Source organism: Scomber scombrus, chromosome 14 (assembly GCF_963691925.1).
Source record: "Scomber scombrus chromosome 14, fScoSco1.1, whole genome shotgun sequence".
In the NCBI taxonomy this organism is placed as follows: Eukaryota; Metazoa; Chordata; class Actinopteri; order Scombriformes; family Scombridae; genus Scomber; species Scomber scombrus.
The window spans coordinates 1,583,144-1,605,716 of NC_084983.1; the positions used below are offsets into that span (position 1 = coordinate 1,583,144).

The window sequence follows — 22,573 nt, forward strand, 5'->3', positions numbered from 1 at the left end:
GCTCAGATATATCCGACCTGGCACTAAATAATACACAAGTAGCTGATAACATAACTAACAGGGAAGCCTCACATCAGCTAAAGTTCACTGTTCAGTGTACGTCTAGTTATTGAGCTTTTTACATTGACTTCAAACATGAACATTTTAATAAATGAAATGAATACATTATCCCCCTATCTGGCAAAAAAAGTAAATAGAACAATGAATAAATACATAAATGATTTTTAAAAAATAGATAATTGAACAAATTAATAAAAAAAAATATATATATATTAAATAAAAGAATAAATAAATAAATGATTTAAATAAATAAATAATAATAAAAAAAAAATACATTAAAAACATTCTAAAATAAAATATATAAATAAATAAGATCACAGCAGTTCATAAATTACAGAACATTTCAAATGAATCACAATTCAAAATCATGACTTTCCATAAAGTCTATGTAAGGACTCCACAAGTGAGAGTTAATCCCATATTTAATGGATATAATGTCTGTAAGAGCAGATTTGATGTTAATTGTCTTGTGTGTCATGGTCTGATTATGATTGGCGGGTCAGCCTATATAATGTGTAACCTTTTGGGGGCTCGTCAGGTGTTTTCCAACCGGAAGAGGGAAAACAGTTTTTGACCGCTTCTCTGCGCTTCTCTGCGCTTCTCTGCGCTGTGCTGCGCTGCGCACGGTATGCTTCATGCGGATATGTACACCAGAGATAATGTATGACTTAAAGCATAAGATGTCAAATAAATGGAATTGTTTGCATCTATACGAAAAAGCAACTGGACTCTCATTCATCCGTTATGCAAAATCAAAGCGTGTCAAGAAGTTTCCTGTTGAAATGCCTCAGTAGCTTAAAGCATTGGCTTAGCTTCTACAATTAAAGTCAAAAACTGTCTGAAAGATCGACAACAGTTGCTGGAGCGTCAAGTTGGACTTTTGTTCCCGTGTTGGTGTTAAACGCGAAGAAAAGGTTGGAAATTGGTCCTTTGTTGCGTTTGGTGGTGGACACGAGGAACAGAGAGCCATGGTACAGGCCTTGAAGGACGATCGGCGCATCAGCTGAGCGTCAGCTGCTCACCTGCCGACTGGAAACGCCGGTGAGGACGGAGGATCACTAGGAGGAGCGAGTGAGGAGACGCCGGTCGAGGACACGCGTCAGCTGCTCACCTGCCGACAGGACACGTCGGTGAGGAGACCCAACTCGAGGAGGATCGGGCGAGGAGGACGTGCGTCAGCTGCTCACCTGCCGAATGGACACGCCGGTGAGGAGACCCAACTCGAGGAGGATCGGGCGAGGAGACGCCGGTGATAACGCCGAAGAACTTCTCACGGCCACAGTCTTCAGCCATAGGTAAGGTAGCGCTACCATTGATAAGAGATGGCCATCTAATCCAAAAGTGTGCACACGTATGGGCGTAATCCCAATGCATTGGTTGCTGAAGTGAAAAAACATGTGACTGGGTTTGATTGACATGTTGTGGACTGTCGGACTTTAAATGGAGGACTTGGGGACTAATGTGGACACATCGTCGGGTGTCCATGCGCCAATTGCTGCCGGCAAACCGGACTCTGTGGCCGCCGGCGGTAGCGACACACGGAAAACCCAACGAGTGGTCAAACTTTCCGTTAAAGGACTCGCAGACAAGATCGACCGACTACAAACTGTTCGAAAGGTTAAACTAAACAAAGCAAGTGCTTTAAGGAAATTAATACAAGAGTCTATGCAAAGAATTAAAATGTCTGAGGTAAAAGGTTCTCTACATGGGTTTATTGAACTGTGTGATGAAATAAGATGTATGCATGATTCTGTGATGATTTTGTTGCCACAGGAGGAACAGGAAAGGCATGAAACATGGTTCAAGGCTAAAATGATGTTCAATGATGAATTTATTGATGAAGTTGAAATGTGGGTGAAATCAAATGAAAATCAAGTGTCTGAAATTGAGAATAATGGTGATAAAGGTGTTGAACATGATGGTATAAATCCAAATGACAGTGTTTCTAATGTGGGTAAAAATTCAGACAAAAGTTTCACAAGCCACAGGTCATGCACTGCTTCCTCTGTAAAAATAAAAGCAACAGCACAAAAGGCTGCAATCATGGCTCGAATGGCAGCCATAAAGGAACGACATGCACTGGATGAACAAGAGCAAAAAATAAAAAGGAAAAAGGAACAGCTCGAATTGGAGACAGAACTTGCTGCATCTGATGCTATGTTGGCAGCTTTACAAGCTATGGATGGACAAAGGCGCTCTCAGGCAACAGATGGTATGAACTCTTATTTTGAAAGGGAAAAAAGGAAACTGGCACCACAAACACTCAACCCATTGGCCAAGGAGTATGAGCCTGCAGCCTGTGAAACACAAAAGCAAGTGGATTGGTCAATGCAACAAAATCAAAGGCACTCAATAGATATGCAAACAAAACACAATAAAAAAATGTCATCTGTGGAAACATCACAAAGGTTGCTGCATGATCAAACAGCTGCTTGGGTGACACAAAACGGACAACATTTGAATCATGGACAAAATGATCAGACTCCACTTGGTGATATTGTGAGTATTATGTGCAAACAAAATGAAATCACAGCCTCTTTGGTGAACCAACAACGCCTGCTCTCTCTGCCACCACGTGACATACCTGTCTTTGAGGGAGATCCATTTCAATACAAAGCCTTCATAAAATCATTTGAACAAGGTGTGGAGGACAAAGCAAGTAAGGCTGACTGCTTGTATTACCTGGAACAGTTCACCAGAGGGCAACCTAGGGAACTAGTACAAAGTTGTCAACACATGGATCCTGAACGTGGATTCATTGTGGCTAAAGCTCTGCTTCAGGAACATTTTGGTAATGAGTATAAGATTGCTAATGCATATATTGAAAAAGCTTTAACCTGGCCAGCAATAAAATCAGAGGATGTTAAATCATTGCAAGCCTATGGTTTGTTTCTACGTGGATGCTGTAATGTGATGGAAGAGCTTCCTCATATGCAGGAAATGGACATGCCAAGCAATATGAAAACAGTGGTCTGTAAATTGCCATATAAATATCGTGAAAGGTGGAGAGCTGTTGCTCACGATATAATGGAAAAATACAATCAAAGGGCACATTTTGTTGATGTTGTTGCATTTTTGGAGAAACAAGTGAGGATCCTTTCTGATCCAATTTTTGGAAATCTTGAACCACTTGTACCACAGAATGTAACTGCTTCAAAACCCTGCAACAAATTCAAAATGCAAACAAATTCATTCAGAGGGAAAGGAAGTAGTTTTGCCACTACAGTAATGCCTGTCAACTCATCTGAAGAAAATGCTCACACAAGCAATGCAAAGAGACAGGACATATTGTATTGTTCTTGCTGTACACGTGCTCACCTCTTGGAGAAATGCCAACAGTTCCAACGTAAAAAGCATAGAGAAAAGATCCGGTTCATAAAGGAAAAAGGAATATGCTTTGGTTGTTTAAAGGTTGGACACATAAGCCGTGACTGTAAGAAACGCTTGGTCTGTGAGGTTTGTGAACAACAACATCCCACTGCACTTCATATTCCAAAGACCAATGTTGAGTCGCAACGTACATCGGAGCCACCTGAGGAAAATCCATCAACTTTTTCCCAGGTATGTGGACGCACAGGGGCCGGTAATGACCGTTGCATACTCTCCATTGTCCCAGTGCAGGTCAAATCTACAAAAGGAAATGAAATCATTCACACATACGCATTCTTAGACCCTGGGAGTACAGCCACATTTTGCACTGAGCATCTTATGCAGCGATTGAACATCACAGGAAAAAGAACAAATTTTCTTTTGAAAACGATGGGACAGGAAAAGGTTGTTCCCACTTTTGCTGTGTCTGGAATGGAGGTTGCAGATCTTGCAGGAAAAAGTTTTTTCCCTTTGCCTGAAGTTCTCACACAGAAGGAGATGCCAGTCACTCCAGACAACATGGTGACTGCTGCTGATTTGGAAAGGTGGCCTTATTTGTCCAAGGTTCACATCTTTTCCATAAAGGCCAATGTGGACCTACTGATAGGAACCAATGCTCCCAGGTTATTGGAACCATGGGAAGTGGTGAACAGTTGTGGACACGGTCCATACGCTATAAGAACAGTGTTGGGCTGGGTTATAAATGGGCCTTTAAATGGAAAATGCAGTAATGAAATGAAGCCTTCCTCTGTTGTGGTGAATCGTATTTCAGTGTCTAATTTGGAAATCATGCTGAACAATCAGTATAAGCATGATTTTAATGAACGGCCTTCAGAGGACAAAGAGATGTCTAGAGAAGACATAAAGTTTATGGAAATTATGGAATCCTCTGCAACTCTACAGGAAGAGAGATACTGCCTTAGGATGCCCTTCAAGAGACTGGATGCTCACCTGCCAAACAGCTTTAAAGTAGCAAAGCAAAGGATACTTGGACTCAGGAACAGGTTTATGAGCAACCCAGAATTTCACAAAGAATATTCAAGTTGTCTAAATGATGTCATTGAAAAGGGCTATGCAGAAAAGGTGCCTCTGGAACAGACGCAAGGCAGACCAGGAAAGGTGTGGTACATACCCCACCACGGTGTCTATCATCCCAAAAAGGGTTCTCTTCGAGTGGTGTTGGATGGTGGAGCCACATATCAAGGCACGTCATTGAACAGCGAACTGTTGCAAGGGCCAAATCTTACCAGTTCACTGCTTGGAGTCCTCACTCGTTTCAGACAGGAACCTGTGGCATGTATGGGTGACATTCAGGCAATGTTTTATCAGGTGAAGGTGGCAGAAGAAGACAGAGACTTTCTGCGCTTTCTCTGGTGGCCGGAGGGAGACCTCAGCAAAGAACTAGCAGTCTACAGGATGACAGTGCACATGTTTGGGGCCGTGTCCTCACCCAGTTGCGCTAGCTATGCGCTAAGGAAAACTGCTGATGATAATAGCTCGGACTTTTCTGCAGAAACTGTTCAAGCTGTTAAGCAAAACTTTTATGTGGATGACTGTTTGCTGAGTTTGAGCTCTGAGAAGGCAGCAAAACAACGAGTCAAAGAGCTTAGCGCTCTGTGTAAGAGAGGTGGATTTGTCTTGGAGAAGTGGGTGAGTAACAGTCGTTCAGTGCTGCAGACCATTGCTGAAGATCAGAGGGCAAAGGATCTAAAAGAGCTTGATCTGGATAGAGACAAACTTCCCATTGAGAGAGCTCTGGGTCTGCTCTGGTGCGTAGAGTCAGACTCATTTAAGTTCAAGATGGAATTCAAACAGCAGTCTCTAACCCGACGGGGGATGTTGTCTACAACCAGCTCTGTATATGATCCTCTGGGATTTCTGTCGCCAGTCACTCTGTCTGCTAAGATGCTACAACAGGAGCTCTGTAGAAGAAACTGTGGATGGGATGATGCAATACCACCAGACATCTTGCAGCAATGGGAAACGTGGTTACAGGAGGTCACGCTGTTGTCATCATTCAAAGCTGAACGCTGTTTAAAGCCGGAAAACTTTGGTGACCCCATATGTAGCCAACTGCATCACTTTGCAGACGCCAGCAAAGATGGCTATGGCACTGTAAGTTACATCAGGCTGAAGAACTCCAGAGGTGAGGATCATGTTACGTTCCTTCTGGGCAAAGCCAGAGTCACACCTTTAAAGGCTGTAACAATCCCAAGATTGGAATTGACTGCTGCCGTCCTAGCTGCCAGAGTGGATACCATGCTAAAGGCCGAGCTTCAAATCCAGCTGGATGAGTCTGTGTTTTGGACGGACAGCACGTCAGTGTTGAAATACATCAATAATGAAGATCGGCGATTTCACACGTTTGTGGCAAATAGGATCTCAGCCATACGAGAAATCTCAAGCCCTGATCAATGGAGACATATTGGCACCAAAGACAATCCGGCCGATGTTGCATCACGGGGGATGAAAGTGTCAGAGTTTCTAAAAAATCATAGCTGGCTGCAGGGACCCAGTTTTCTTTGGAAGTCTGAGGCAGATTGGCCAGTAAGTAATCATGATGTCAGGATGGATTCTGATGATCCAGAGGTCAGGAAGGAGGCCTATATGAATGTCACTGTTCATGATGCACTGAATGCTACTGATCATCTCATAAGTTACTTTTCATGTTGGAGAAGACTTAAAGTGGCAGTGGCTTGGTTCCTAAGGTTGAAAGGTCATCTGTTGGAGCTCAGTCGTCAGCGAAAGGCCTCTGGACCGCAGACTGGTCAAGTGGGAGGAAAAAGAGCTACTGTTAAACAGCAGAGCAGTGTCCTTACACCAAAGGATTTGGACGAGGCTGAGCTAGCTGTCATTTGCTACTGTCAGCAGCAAAGGTTTGCACTTGAAATTTCCTCACTGTTGTCTGAGAAGCACACAGTAAGCAAACAAAGTTCCATTTACAAGCTGGACCCCATTTTGGAAAATGGACTCTTAAGAGTGGGAGGGAGATTAAGCAAAGGAGCGATGCCGTCAGAGGAAAAACATCCCCTCATCCTTTCTAAGGAGCAGCATATCTCCAAGCTTCTTCTCAGGAACGTGCACCAACTACTGGGACACAGTGGGCGGAACCATACACTATCTACACTCAGGAGGAAATACTGGATAACTAATGCCAATGCGGCTGTGAGGAAGATCATATCCCAGTGCAGTTATTGCAGACGCCTTAATGGCAGGGCCATGGAACAGAAGATGGCGGATCTTCCTAAGGAGAGAATTGTTCCAGATCTGCCTCCGTTCACAAACGTCGGAGTTGATTATTTTGGACCTGTGGGGATAAAAAGAGGGAGAGCAACTTGCAAGAGGTATGGAGTGTTATTCACCTGTATGGCCAGCCGAGCAGTTCATCTAGAAGTGGCAAACTCGTTGGAAACAGACGCTTGCATTAATGCAATACGACGCTTTAATGTCAGCAGGAGTTAAATGGAGCTTCAATCCTCCAGCCGGGTCTCATCATGGCGGAGTTTGGGAACGTATGATACGCATAGTCAGGCGTGTTCTCAACTCAGTTTTACACCAGCAGACCCTTGATGATGATGGGCTTCACACAGTCCTGTGTGAGGTTGAAGCTATTCTGAATGATCGTCCTATCACACAGCTGTCTGACGACCCAAATGACTTGGAACCGCTCACTCCAAACCATCTTCTTCTTCTGAAGGGAAAACCAGCCTTACCACCAGGACTTTTCAAATCGTCTGACATGTATGTGAAGCGGCGCTGGAGACAAGCTCAGTACATTTCAGATTTGTTTTGGAAGCGTTGGATCCGGGAATATCTGCCCCTATTGCAAGAAAGACAGAAGTGGAATCAGAGGAAACAGAGTCTGGCTGTTGGAGATGTTGTTGCCATTATGGATCCCTCAGCCCCTCGTGGTTCCTGGCTTCTTGGGAAAGTGTTGGAGATTTTTCCTGATGCAAAGGGCATGGTGCGTTCTGTGAAGCTACAGACTGAAAACAGTGTTATTGAGAGACCTGTGACCAAACTTTGCCTGGTACAAGAAGTGTAAATTTGCATTTTCATATACTCATATCGTGCTCTTATTATTATTGTCTGTATTGAATTGCCATGTCTGCCGGCCATGACAATTAGGGGCCGGAATGTAAGAGCAGATTTGATGTTAATTGTCTTGTGTGTCATGGTCTGATTATGATTGGCGGGTCAGCCTATATAATGTGTAACCTTTTGGGGGCTCGTCAGGTGTTTTCCAACCGGAAGAGGGAAAACAGTTTTTGACCGCTTCTCTGCGCTTCTCTGCGCTTCTCTGCGCTGTGCTGCGCTGCGCACGGTATGCTTCATGCGGATATGTACACCAGAGATAATGTATGACTTAAAGCATAAGATGTCAAATAAATGGAATTGTTTGCATCTATACGAAAAAGCAACTGGACTCTCATTCATCCGTTATGCAAAATCAAAGCGTGTCAAGAAGTTTCCTGTTGAAATGCCTCAGTAGCTTAAAGCATTGGCTTAGCTTCTACAATGTCAATACATAGTTTATTAAACCTTTGCACAACCAGCTCACTTATCTTGCAGCCTTTTGAGTTGTCAGGTGACATGAAGGTTCGCCAGTTGGAATCATGGGATTCTGTCCCATCCATCCATCCCAACCTGAGTTCATTACAGTCAGTCCTCCTGAATGTGACTGCTGTCATTTCAGAGCGTGTTCAAGTGTACAGACTGTTCCTTTTTCATACTTTCAACTGTAATATGGAACATTTCTGTGCACTTCCACCTCTACGTAAACCTTCAGAAACAGCCCTCCTCTCCTGATTCATGCAGCATTCACTCATCATGTTTTAAACTGTAAAAGTGAAAATATTCTGCATCACAACCATCGAGTGTAGAGAGTAAATCAGCTTAGATACCAACTGACTAATAGCTTAACTGCCTTTGTAATGCCATAGCATGGTGTGGCACCTTAATTCCCTTTGTACAGCATGTACAAGCCCAGAGGACAAGATGTATTTCATCAGTGTGAAACACAGTGTGACAGAACATGGCTTACTTGTGTTGCAACATAACCACAGTGTTGATATTCTTCTTGAATGAACATATTTGTAATTGGTGTAAACAAAGTTGGTGTGGGAGAATAGCTGTGTGTAAACATGATCCATCAGCTTCAGTGTGGCTTCACTCTACTGTTTGATTCCACATGCTGTTTGTCACTGAGTCACGAGCTCTGTGCTGGTTTCATCTGGAAATGTGCATCTGAGATTCATTTAGATATGAAAATGTAAAATGTGATGGAGAGCTCAATATTCAAATAGGGATGACTAAATATTATGCACATATATTTGCAATGTAGACACATCACGGTGGCTGTGGGTCTCCTCGGCTCATGTGTAATGTTCCTGCAGAAACATCAGTGTAGTAGAAGAGATTGTGTAACTGATGGCTAAAGCATTAAACCTCTCAGTTGTTAGGACACACAGGTGCATTATAAGGTGTATTGTGGCCAACTTAGCGATACAAATCTCTTTGTGTCCCGGGTAATCAGATCTTCAGAGTCTTACTTTCACATTGCTTGAGATGCAGCCAAGATATTAACCTGCAAACCAGCTCAGCGGCAAACACGTGAAGAAGAGTTTCAGATTAAAATGCTTACCTTCGGCAAAAAGCCACGGAGTCATCTGTCACACCGTGTGGAGGAAAGTGCACGCACACACACACACACACACACACACACACACACACACACACACACACACACACACACACACACACACACACACACACACACACACACACACACACACACACACACACAGACCTGAATTGGAGTTGACAGGCTTGAGGGTGGAGAATGAAATTTGCTCTGCTTTTGTCCCTGTAAGAGGAGACGCTCTCTCAAGAAATGTCCTGTTGCTTGTTACCTTACCAAGGAGAGGGGTGAAATCTCATTGCCTACAGTCATGCTGCCAACATGGCTGCCCCAGTTCCACATACGGATGACTGCTCACAGATTTCTGATGAAATGAGTAGAAAGGTTTCCCAGAGGTTCTCTGGTTAATTCATTCTGATTGACCTCAGTCACTGTTTATTAGAGTGGGCTGAAATGACGTTTTTAGTTAATGTTGGCTTTCTGTTCCAGACTTGAACTGATACTGTAGCAGTGGAGCATTGTATTATCCTCAGTGTTACAGTTCCATCTAGTGGTTCACTTCTAATAACACTGCACACTTTAGAGTTATTGTGGACAGTCAGGATGCTACACTCACACAGAGCCTGCTGAGGTGTTTGTAAAGGACTGGATACAACTACTGCAGCCATGTCATACAGTCCTCTTCTACTGCACAACTTCTCAGTAACTCAGCAAACTTTTAATGAGTTCATCCTCTGCACCACCCTGCAGGCTGAGGACTAATGAATAGTCATGAGGTAGAAACTGCTGTAGCAAGGTAACATGTTAGTTTGTATTGAGCCAGTATGAGACACAGCATGTCTTTAAAGCACTGTACTGTACCTTGACTGCAGATCATTTCATCAGTTTGCATTGTGTCTGGAATATTAGAGGTACAGTAGAGGACCAGTACACAGACTCAGAGCTGGGCGACGAACAGGTTTATTTGATGGGGAAAAGGTAGGTTGGAAGAGAAGGAGGAGGCTTGGGGCGAGGAGCGGGAAGCGAGGAGGCGATCCAGGCGGTGAGGCACTTGGAGCTGAGCAGGAGCCGGAGGATTCCTGAGACACAAGGATACAAAGTGAGCGCGAGAAAAAAACACACTAGAACCACACAAACTAAAGGTCGGCCTGACGTGAGTTACCGCATGGAGAACTGTACATTTAAACAGAGTGGTGATGAGATGATGAGCTCCAGGTGTGTGTCCTGCAGCCGCTGCCTGCGCCTGGGACCCGCCCCTGAGAGAGAGAATGACACAAGGGAGGGAGGGGAAAAACACAGACTACAGGTGTGGATATGACACAGATAATCATGTCAGTCTCTTTCAAGAAGCACATAGATTGTTTTCTGTGTATTTGTAGTGAATATAAGTAAGTATCTTCTAAATAATCTTCACCAGATAATTAAAAAAATAACAACTTTTAGTTTCTAAGTATGCCGGATGCTTGAATCACACACAAGCAAAAATAGAAGTATCAGTATCAGTTCTAATCATACAGTGTTATATTTTGACAGAGAGATGAGGTTAATCCCTGCACCGTGTGACTTTTGAACATATTAACCTACTGTGGTTTTGTCATTTTCACCTGGTATGCACACATCAGCACTTCCTCCAGGCCTCTCATCTCTACCTGGGCACAGTGCCAGCAGAAGACATGTGCAGTGTTCCCTTCCGCACACTGTTCTGGGTCCATCAGAGAGGCTCCCACACTAGTTTTAACTCTGTGAGGAGGTGCATATGATAATCATTCATATTAGTTATCATTCAAATGTTTAATAGTAACTGTGTGGAAGGAATTTTTGTTTTATTTTTTATTTTTTAAATATTTTATACTATAACATGAATATCCAGCATATAGAGATTATCCAATAATGAAAAAGTTCATTTCATAAGAGCAGTGTTACAGAAATAAACTGAAATAGTGGAATGACTCATTCTCAAATGATATCCTTAAGCTATATTTGAACAGAATATGACTTCCAGGAGGAGATTGCATGATTGAAATATATAATCCCTTCCAAATCGGTCATGTCAGTAATTTAATGGGCTGCGTACCCCCACCGTGGTTAACATATCAGCATATTTTACCTGGGAGTAAATGCCTGCTAAAAATAACCTCAGGTTATAGCAGTCCAAAGTCCTTGTAACACTCAGGCTGTTATCTGTCAGTATAGACCAGTGTTTGCTCTGTTTGTACTGTGACACAGAAACTGTTGCTTCTCTATCATATAACTATCAAAGCTGAGTCCAGTACATGAATAGTACTTATTACTTATTAATACCAAAGTATTCATTCTGTCAGCTGAGCACCAAGAACTATATGACTATAGCCTTCATACAGTACATGAAGCCTGCAGCCACTGCACTTCTATTATTATGTTATTAGTCTAACATTTGGACATTATGTGTATTATAGATCAATTATAAATAGATGTGTGTATATGTGTGAATGGCTCATTAACATTACATGTATTGGTATGGTATGGTATGGTTGGTAAGAGTGATGTACCATCATAAATACTTGATAGGTTCATTTATGGTGTTTCATTTAACTTTCTTATTGTCAACATGTCCCAAAGACCAACACCAACAATGAGTGAGTCCATCCCAGTCTGTGGTGTTCAGCAGCAGGTCCACTGCTTCCTACTGAACATGTCAATCTATAACAGTTTGTTCCTAAAACAGCTGCTCACTGTAGTTTTTAGCAAACGTTGCTCAAAAAGGATGAAATAGTGTATTTGTTGGGGACTATATTCTGCAGTGGATTAATACTAATTTGGTTCTTGAGTGAGTTGTCAGCAGAGCGGTGTGTATGTGTGTGTGTGTGTGTGTGTGTGTGTGTGTGTGTGTGTGTGTGTGTGTGTGTGTGTGTGTGTGTGTGTGTGTGTGTGTGTGTGTGAGATTGCGTGAGATTGCGTGAAAAAAAAACAACAGTGTGTGTGTTCAGGGTAATGTCAGTGATGTCAGGCTCAGTGATGTAGTTTTTAGACAATACTTGTTAGACCAGTTCATTGTTGATTCAGGTCTGTACATGAGATGTGTCCACTATATGAAAAATATAAAATGTCACTAAACATTTAATTCAAAGAAAGACAAAATAAATCCTGATTGTTTATACAATCACACATGTGTAAATTGACTCTTTACACAACTATAACACAGACTTTTGAAATGACAATATGAAATGCTACAGTCAAGCAAGATGTGTTTGTGTGGTGATACGAATCTGACCAGCTGCCAGATGACTCTTTGGCCAGCTGAGGGCACCATACAACATCATGACTTAAAGAAGCTGCTATATGTACGCAGCAGTATAGTACATGCTTATTATATACTGTATGAAACTTAATCTCTGACAATAGTGGGGGGGGTTTGTCTTTCCAAGCTCAATTTTGCACTAGTTAAGGGCAAATAATAAAGCAGATTATTTTACTAATGATTTAATCCTTCTACAGTAATGAGGCTAACAGGAGGAGGAGGATGGAGAGGGTGGAAGGTAGAGTGGAAAGAGAGGAAGAGAGAAGAGAGATAGAGGCAGTGGGCATTGGTGGCAGAGAGAGAGAGAGAGAGAGAGAGAGAGAGAGAGAGAGAGAGAGAGAGAGAGAGAGAGGGGAATAAATAGTGAAGACTGTGTGTGTGTGTGTGTGTGTGTGTGTGTGTGTGTGCGTGTGTGCGTGTGAGCAAGAGCCCGTATGCAAAACCTCGCTCTCATGAAGCGTGAACCCTCTTTCTAGCTTTCTAGTTTGGTCCTACTGTAGCTTATCTCCTCTCGTCTTTCTGCCTTGAAGCTCGGTGCTACAGCAGAGTGCGTCCCAGCCGCTTTTTCTTCTAGGAATGTCTCCCATAGTCAAAAGCCCAGAGTGCACCCCCATGCTGTGCCACTGCAAAGTTGCCTGCACCAACAACACTTTGTCGTTGATGTTTGGATGTAAGGTAGGTTACTGAGCGCTGTCTCTGCTTCAGAGGTACGAGGACATGTTGACAGGAACGGTGGTTGTCCTGTATTGTTGTGTGAGACTCCTGTAGTCTAGTAAAGGTCTATGTGTTACTTAAGCTCTTCTATATGCTGACAAGTGAGAAAACGGATCTATTTTATTTCCTGACATGCAGTGCAGCACTTTAGTTTTTCCATCTGCAGTCCTTGAAGCAGTATTAATGCTTAGTGGTGCTTAATGAGGGCATATTTACAGCTAGTTTAATATTCCTGCATCCCTGTACTGTCACCCTTTATTTATCGTAGTGTCAGGTCAGAATTACTCCTCTGCATTCAAAGTGCTGTAATACAAGTTAAACAGTCTTTTGTTTTGTGGCATTTTTGCCTCCAATTTTCTGGATTTGACCTTTTACTGGACTTGAATCGCATGTCTTTTTTTTTTTACACAGAGAAGTATCTGTTCCAGTGTCAGTGATGAAGTGTTTCTGTTATAAAATTATTTTGATTCATCAGAAACAGGATCTTGGAACATTTTTTTTAATTATTTATCAAACATCTTCTCTGAACTGGTTTAGATTCAGAAAGTGTCCAGACAGTTCACAGGTTAAAGAGGCAAATGCAAATCTACCTGAATTCTCTGTTCAGTTGATTTGCTGTGGTCAGTGATCATTGATGCATAAAGCTCCTGCTGATGTTAGACCACTTCCTGCATGTGAACGCAGTGCTAGACCTTTATTCTGAAACTGGAGGCATCAGTGACTTTTTGTGGTCTGCTGATGTCACCAAAAATGTAAAAAAAAAAAATGTGACTCATTCTGTAAAAAGTGCATTGAAACACTGCATGGAAACATATATATTTCATGACTATTAATGAAACTTTAAAAAAGAAAAAATGGACTGATGTTATTATCATGGACTTTATTAAAAATGACCACTAGAGAAGTGAGTGATTTAGCAGAGCCAAACACCCAGACATGCACAGTTGAAGTGGTTTGGTGGGTGAAGCTTTTCTTTGAGCTGTCAGGTCCTAAAGATGATGTCAGTGTATAAATGTGGCCACATGCAGAATATAACTGATGTGTAGTTATACAAGAAATAATCAACTCCACACAGTTTTTGTGCAGTGATTGTGGCATGATCATGTATTTAAAACAGATATTCAGCTTCAGTGAGTTATTAATGGCTTTCAGGTGTTTCAGAGCAACAACAGGTGCTATGCAACAGTAAACTATTGTTTCTCATCAGAGCTTCCTGTAGTTGATGATCACCTGCATGTTAGCTTTGCATCACATGGAACGTGTGTTTGTTCCTCTGACAGTAATACAGCTTAAACAGTCAAACTGTCCACTGAGGTCACTCAGACCTAAACTGTGTTCTCATCCCTCATCTTCTCTGTCTGTGACTCTGCAGCCTCACAATAAAATACAAGAGGATTTATGTATCATTAGCAAAAGTGCTTCTTGCCCTCCGCTTCCTTCCTCTGCTTCTAAAATGAATGAATGAGTGTTTTTTCTGCTCAGTTTGAGGGAAGTGATTGGTAGTGTTTTTATGTTATTGCTTCTGTTTTTGGATCTGTGCTGAGATGAGTTTTTGGGTCACGTCTCTGTTCATTTATTTCTCTAACCTCTTACTGAATGTTTATATACACAAATTGTGTTTTGGACAGTCACCAATAAAAACTGATTTTAATTTGGTGCACATTAAATGCAGCCAGTGGAAGCTTTTATGTTGCTTTCTCAACAGAATGACTGATGTGCAATACATAATTGTAATAGTTGCTTCTCTTACATCCAATTCTCATCAGTCTCTGTGTGTGAGTAAGAAACCAGAGATAATTCATTCACTTAGATTGTTGATACTATAGGATTATTGAATGTAATCCCATAAATAAGACTGAACTATATTCAACAGTGACTGGAGGGTAAACACAGACATTATGTGTGCTAAATCTTGCACTCACCTGAAAGAAGCACGACACACTGAACTTAAAAATAACCCCCGAAAAACTGGACGACAGCAGAAAAGTGTATGTTTGACTGTAAAAGCAGGAAAAGCAGAGGGCAGGTGCTCTTTCTTTTTTCCCATAGCTCAGCTCTCCCTCCTACTGTCTGCAGGAATTAGGGCTGTTGCAGATAATGGGGGAAGAGAGTGTAACTGTAGGTATATAAAGCCTCAGAAAGAGGTCAGTGCACACAACTGCTAGGAGATTCCACACTAAATCTGCACAGAGTCTCTGAATCTGCCCTCGGCCATGCCACCCCACATCTCCATCTCATGTTGATTCTGCTGGATGGGGCTGTAGTGAACGTCAGAGAGGAGGGATCCTCTCAGCGGAGCATGACAACACCACCACGTGAGCGGTTACGCTTTGCACACAGCTCATCCACAGCCAACAGCCACAGCATATTATGAAGCTTCACGTTGAGAGGCGCTCTGCTGCAGGAGCACGACGCGCAGCAAAGTACAAAAATAGCACTGTTTCATTGAACGCTAATCATTGCAACTCCATGCAGAAAAACATGATGAATATTACTTGAATGTAAATGAACTTTCTTTTTTTTTTACCTAATAGAACAAAAGCAAACTTTGCATAGAGTCACTAATGTTAGATTTATTCAAGCTGTATTTTCAGGTGTTCAGTTCAGACAGAACAGAACAGCCTGGTTTGATCAAACTGTGTGAAATATGAATAATAGTTTCTGTATTGATGGAGCTACATGCTGCTGGAGTACAACAGCACGTGGCTGCAATTGAATAAACACACACATGCGGCCTCAGGGATGCAGTCAATGAAAAGAGGAACGTCTGATAAACACTATGATGACAGCTGTGGTTAACCCATCCACCCAGCCCAGCATGATACACACCCCAAAACCATCAACAAGTACCCAAAAACACAGTCACAAAGAGCAGTAGTAGAGAGACAGTAATACATATAAATATATAATAAATAATTATACCATAAATATAGCAAAATAGTGCAAACTACATGAAAAAAGAGAAGAAATTCTCCATGTAATATGTTTTCCATTAAAAGGTAAATGGACTGTACTTATATAGCACTTTTATAATCTTTTGACCACTCAAAGCGCTTTTACACTACATGTCACATTCACCCATTCACACACATTCATACACCATTAGCGCAGCCATCAGGAGCAATTTGGGGTTAAGTATCTTCCCCAAGAACGATCGACATGTGGACTGAATGAGCTGGGAATCGAACCACCGATCTTCAGATTGGTGGACGGCCTGCTCTACCTCCTGAGCCACAGCTGTCCCCATTAATATATAATAACATACATGTAGTATCATACAGCTATCCACTGCTATCCTTAAGAAGTTTTTTTTTTTTTTCGTTGTTTACTTTTTCAGTTATTAATATTATATGATGTTAGTTTATGAGTATTTACATTTTGACCTGATGAAGATCCAACTGGGAGTGAAATGGGTGCAGATGCTACTCTTGTCATGCATGCATGCATATGTATGATGCGTATATATAACTACTGTACACTCCATCAGAGTGTTACAGTGCACAGTTTTTGAGTTTGTAGCTGATGATGTAAATTCATGCAACAGACGACATGACGACTGAGTGTTTGTGTGTGTAGTTTGACACAAGGATTGATTTCTTCTGCTGTATGAAATAGTTTGACTGACCTAGCCTCGTATGCTTTTCCTGTTTCCGAGCTATAACAGGCAGCTTTGTTGCCTCTGTGAACAAAAGATGATCAAATTAATCACAGTGACAGCTGTGGAATTGAACCTTTCAGAGTTTAAAAAGTATCCTGTGTTACTCTGATAAGTCTCATTGTTGCACCCGCCCTGCTTTTGCTTAGTTTCACATGCACTTTTTCTCAGACTTCATCCAGTGGTCAGATGCCCTTCTCCTCCATCTCTCCCTGTAGCATTAGTCACTCATTGTTAAAGTATACATCAGTTCTGGAAGCTGTGCTCCACTACATTCACATGGGATTCATCATGCCTCAGTGCCATGACTTAGTTTTACTGATGTATACAACAAACTGTGAAAGTAGCTTGGGGGGCGGGGAGGAGGCAGTATAATGTACTCTTGTTTTGCGCTGTCAGTTTCATTTGTTTATACAGTTATTTCATTCCAGCTTTAGAAATAGTATAAAAACCCTAAAATGTGCATTTGACATATGCTGTCAGTTTTCTCACTGTGGTGATCATGGTGGTTCTGGGGCCTCGGTGGCATCCAAACTTAAATCCAGAGCGGATAAGGTGTTTAGTACAGCACAGGATCTATCAAAACACAATTAGATGAGTATATACTGAAGACATGTGCATGTATACAACATGTGTATCAGCTACACAAAAATGAAAACAAGCTGTATTGTATTTCTATTTTTGAACACTGTGGGTCACATTAGGAAAAGTGTGTAGGATACAGCTCTCAAATGTAACAATGGGTCAAATTTGACCCTGAACAGTATAAGGGTTAAACAATTGATTTAGAATTTCCAGATGCTTTTCTCTTGACTTATCTTCACTTTAAGCACTAATTATACAGAAGAGCTCATGGACATGAGGTAACCCAGTAATTCTGCTTACTGCCTCAATTTTAAGCTGCATGTGTGACAATGCTACCAGTGAAACCAGTTATGTACTGGGATTGCTTTATGCTCCAGTTATTATGCTTTCTCTATAGATTCCATGACTCCTCCTGTCATATAGTGTACCCCACTGATGTCTCCTCTACTCAGTAAATGTCAGCAAAGAATGTCATTTAAGGAACACAGTAACTGCTGGTGAAGAAAGTCCATTCTTTGTATTCCAGGCTTCATACACACCAAACAATGCTCCAATAGTGCTCCACACTGCTCTAATATGGTTGTGTAACCACAGCATGAGTGATTTTATCCAGCACACAGCACAGTTGTGCTTCTCATATATTGTAGGTCACTGGGCTTCTCTCAGGCTTCAGGTCAAATGGCCTTGGACTGGTACAGTAGATACGCTCTTTAGCTTGAAGCCTCTCTCTATCTACCTGCTTAGCACAAATAACCTTTCACCTCATTATAGCAGTGCCACTGCAGGCTACCTCCTGGTTTATTATGGCCTCATATCAGCTAGTGACAGTAAATACAGAAAAAAAACCAACATGATCCTCAACTTTGGTCCATGTTCATGTAAGTACTGTTGAAGAACTTGGAGTGTATGTGAACTAGGGCTGGGTATTGTTTTTAAAATGGTGATACAAGTAACAATCCAAGTACTCTTAAAGTGAAACTGATACCAATAGAATACTTTATTTGATACACATAAAATGCCACCACTCCTCCACATCTAAATGAGTAGATTTTTACACAAATGCATTTTGAAAGTCTTCAAATAATTAATATGTATTAATCGTAAAACACTTGTGTTGATTGGCTGTGAGCAAGTCCATACAAATAGTCATATTGTCTAGCTCTGGAAGCAAAAAGGATAGATTGCAGGTATCGTTTGACGAGAGATTTTTCCATACTACTTGGGTCGATACCTGATCAAATGTATCAAGTTCTGATACCGAGAGTTAAAAAATAGCACAACACAAGATAAGTGTAGTTTTAGAAAACATTAACGACCAACTTTATTTATTTTGATGCACATGAAGACATGAACATATCTACTCATTACCAGAGACTTTAGGTTGAATGATTGACAGCTTCATGTAAAAGAAACACTGTAAAAAGTTTACATTTATAGAGGACATTTCAGTCAAAACTGATTTTAGTCAAACTAAATGTACATAAATAGTATTTAGACTGACTGTAGAAAGCATGGTGGTATTTGATGGAGGAAGTGTTGGATATTTCTGATGTGTATGATAATATTTTGAGGCAACTTTGACACATAAAACATTAAAAAAGTGTATTCAAGAAGAAAAAAAGCATATTCCAACAAAGCAGCAAATCAAATCTTAAATTCATCTTTTGCTGCTCGTATAGTTTCCATGGTTGACTCTTAATAGATCTTCATAGCCAGGAGTCGAGAACTGGTAACTGTACTGTATGTGCCGATGTGTGTATCCTCTCTGGCAGCCGTTGCTAGGTTACAGGTATAAAAGGTAAAGAGTCAGAGGGAGCCTCTTATTAATCTGACCACAGTGCAGTGTCAGGGGATTACCCTGCTCATTAGATGCCAACGTTGACTGCCGTTCACAATGCATGGACTAAACTAATTCAGCTAACTAGTATACAGGATATAGGAACATATACAATATGGTGGAATGAGGCTCCAAATTCCCTGATGTTTCAACAGAGATCAGAGCAATGACTATGTAAGAAGATCATTTCAGATCATTTCAGCTGTGGTGTGCTTGTACTTTCTATATTTAAATCTTCTAGTCTCTCACATTAATTTAGCTATGGTAAGCCAAACAGCAGTAGTAGCTGTGGACACCTGCCTCCTTCCCCCTGTAGCAACCCCCCCAGTGGAAACAGCATCTGTGTTTGGGAACAGCCTATACAGCCCTAAAGCAGACAGATTATTGCTGCTGGTCTCATCATGTGCTCGTCTGCTGAGTGGACAGCTTGGAATAAGTTAGTGCACAGTGTGCTGTCTGAGGATGTTTGACTCGTACATGTTCATCTTTCTTGTTTTGAGACATTCTTTCTTAGTTTGTTGCTTCTCACATTATGAGATGTTGCAGATAAAAGTTGGAATCAGGATTAAGTTTAGCCTAAATCTGAACAGTAATGTAGCGATGAATGAACTATTCTCATGGAATAGAAAGTCCTCCAACAGAATTGTACAATTTATGTATGCATGTTTGTATAAAAAGTGGTGAGCTTTAGAGCTGCAACAGTTAATCAATAGACAGAAAATGAATCTTGATGATTGATTCATCATTTTGAGTATACTTTAAGAAAAAAAAAATCCAAATTCTTTGATTCTAGCTTATGAAATATGAATATTTTCTGGTTTCTTTAGCATTCTGTCATAGAGTGTATATTTAGCTTGTGGGCTCTTGGTTGGAACAGATGATGGGCTGTAGTTTACGTGCATGTTGAATGGATGTTTTATGGATGAATATTTCTCACCATTTTAAAACATTTTATGAACTTAATGATTCATCAAGTAAATAATCAACTCAAAAGAAGTTGCAGACCTAATAATTTTTCTAGATGATGGAGGGTGGCGATGGATGTATTGATAAAAGAAAAGGGAGCTTATCTTTCCTGCTGCATGTCATACACCAGTGCATTGTCAGTGTGAAACAGCTTGCAAACACTTCATCTCCTGCCTTCTACTGATGAAAGCTTTTGGAGGGCAGTAATTACAGAGTGTATTGAACAACTTCAGCTTGAATGAAACTCCTACCTGTGGCTTATTAGAGCCCCAAAATAGCGGCAGCACAAAGACTTTGAGTGCATGTGCACCACATACACACAACACATGTTTCAATTTCCTGCATTCATTCTTTGTGAACACTAGAAACAAAGTGTTCGCTCTTTCTTTTCTTTACTTCTGCATATTTTACAACATGCCACTGAGCACTCTCATGTTTTTAGACATTAGTCAGTTTAATACATTTGATTTTGAGGTTTGTCTGTATGTTAGGTACCATGCTTTGACATGTCAGCTGGCCTCCACACACCATGTGTGTGCACGCAGGTTTTCGAAAACAAATCAGAGTGAATGAGATGTAATGAGGAGAGCATCTCAAGGTGTTATTTTTGGGCCATAAACAGCATAAATTACAAGCTGAGAGCTGTAAGAATAATGTTCCTGGATGTTCACCATAGAAACTGATGAGGTAGAAACACCTGCTGCCTCTGTTACTGTGTGTGGATGTTTAAAGGATCAGTTTGATATGTGTTTAAAGCTGATCTATTGCTGATATATATTGATGCAGTTTGACCTCTCTACACTGCAGGTATCTGCTCTGTGTTTCTGTACAACCATAAAACCACTGGCACTGATGTAGTGTTTGGTATATTTGGATGGTAAGCAGCATACAGTGAATGCTAACATGACTTGTGTGCTGCCTGTTGACACATTTCTCACAGCCTGTTTAACATTGTGTACTCTGGATTAACATTATTACTGCTACTAGCTGCCAGGTCTTCTGGGAGTTTCATGTATCATGTTGGCTTGTTAGGGATGAAAGATGTCCACTAGCTGATGTCAGATGTAATGAAGCACTTGGAATTAAAGAAAATTAGAAAGAAGAGAAATGTTACAAAATATGGCAACCTTTAATGACTCTTTTAATTGTGGCAAATCAGAGTTAAGATGGTCCCTTAGACTTAGTAAGTCATATTTTCAATTTTTTTAAAATTTAATTGTATGTATTTATCTTTAAAAAGGGGAAAAAAAACATAATGTGGAAATAGAGAGCAGAATGTCCAGGGTGTCCATCACCCCCCTCCTTTCTCTCTTTCTCTCTCTTTTTTATTTGATGTATTTTAGTTTTACTCCCTCATTCTTTGTGGAAAGATGTTATAATATGCACTGACTGATCTCTAACATTGTAAGATGGAGATTGTAGCACACAATTACAAATCAGTGTGGTAATGTGCTTTGTGTAATAGATGTAAAAGTCAGAATGTATATAATATTAAAATAATTGACACTACTAACAAAACTTGAGGTCAGGAAAGGACACTGGTGTATTTATTTATTTTTCTCTCCTTCAATGTACTCTATTACTAAACATTATTACTTATTATGTTTTGTAGCTAAATGTTTGTATGTGTGTCTTTGATGGTGTGTAGGCTTTGTACATTCTTGTTACTTTGTTTGTACGAAAAGTCAATAAACAAAGTTTTAAAAAACAGAAATTGAGAGAATGTATGAGATGAAGTGTGAGGTGACAAAAAGCGCAACATATAAAGTAGCCTCTAAAAAGTCTGTCGCTAAATGTCCATGTATAAGTTACACTGTGTGTACATTTGCACTATCCACCTTGATTATTTGTAAAAGGGAAACCTGTTTACTGTTAGTCTTCTGACAGCATAGTGTAGCTCATGAATCCCACAACTGATTGTGAAGTCTTGGATTGACAGAGCAATCCATCAGCACTTAAACGCATCACAGGCGTCCACCACACAGCTTCATGAAGCTTATATATGACTGTTTTGAATCTTTCATGTGTACCTGCTTGTTCTGAGCAGGGGCTTATGTCATTTGGAGTATTTACTTGTGTTTGTTGAAATAAAACTGTAGTATAATGATCCAAATAATGGTGACTTTCTCTTAAGAATCTAGTGCTCATTTCCATGATATCTGCTGCATTATACATCAGGAAAGTCATGCATGAGAATGGAGCTCGGGCAAAAATGACAGAATGCACATCTATTTCTAGAGGTCCTGATAGGTGATGTATCACTGGCTCAGAGCTGTGTCCTCCCAACATTAGAATGCATCTCTTTACATCCCTGCCTTAAGGCATCATCTAAAATAACTCTGGTCACTGAAGCGTTGCAATTGGCTTGCAAATCAGTGATGCTACGCAGCTCGCTCACTGTTTGTGTAACCCTTGTTCTCTGAGTCTGTTGTATCTACTCATTACTGTTCAGTCATTTTCAGTGTGGAG

General features: G+C 40.9%; 1 protein-coding gene across 1 annotated transcript in view; it reads left to right on the forward strand.

Annotated features, from left to right (window-relative positions):
* Positions 1–12,923: 12,923 nt before the first annotated feature.
* Positions 12,924–22,573, forward strand: part of dlg2 (discs, large homolog 2 (Drosophila)) — a 112,956-nt gene continuing 103,306 nt past the window's right edge. The window contains exon 1 of the mRNA XM_062433568.1: positions 12,924–13,022. Within this exon, the coding sequence (XP_062289552.1) occupies positions 12,924–13,022 (99 nt within the window). The remainder of the gene's footprint in view (positions 13,023–22,573) is intronic.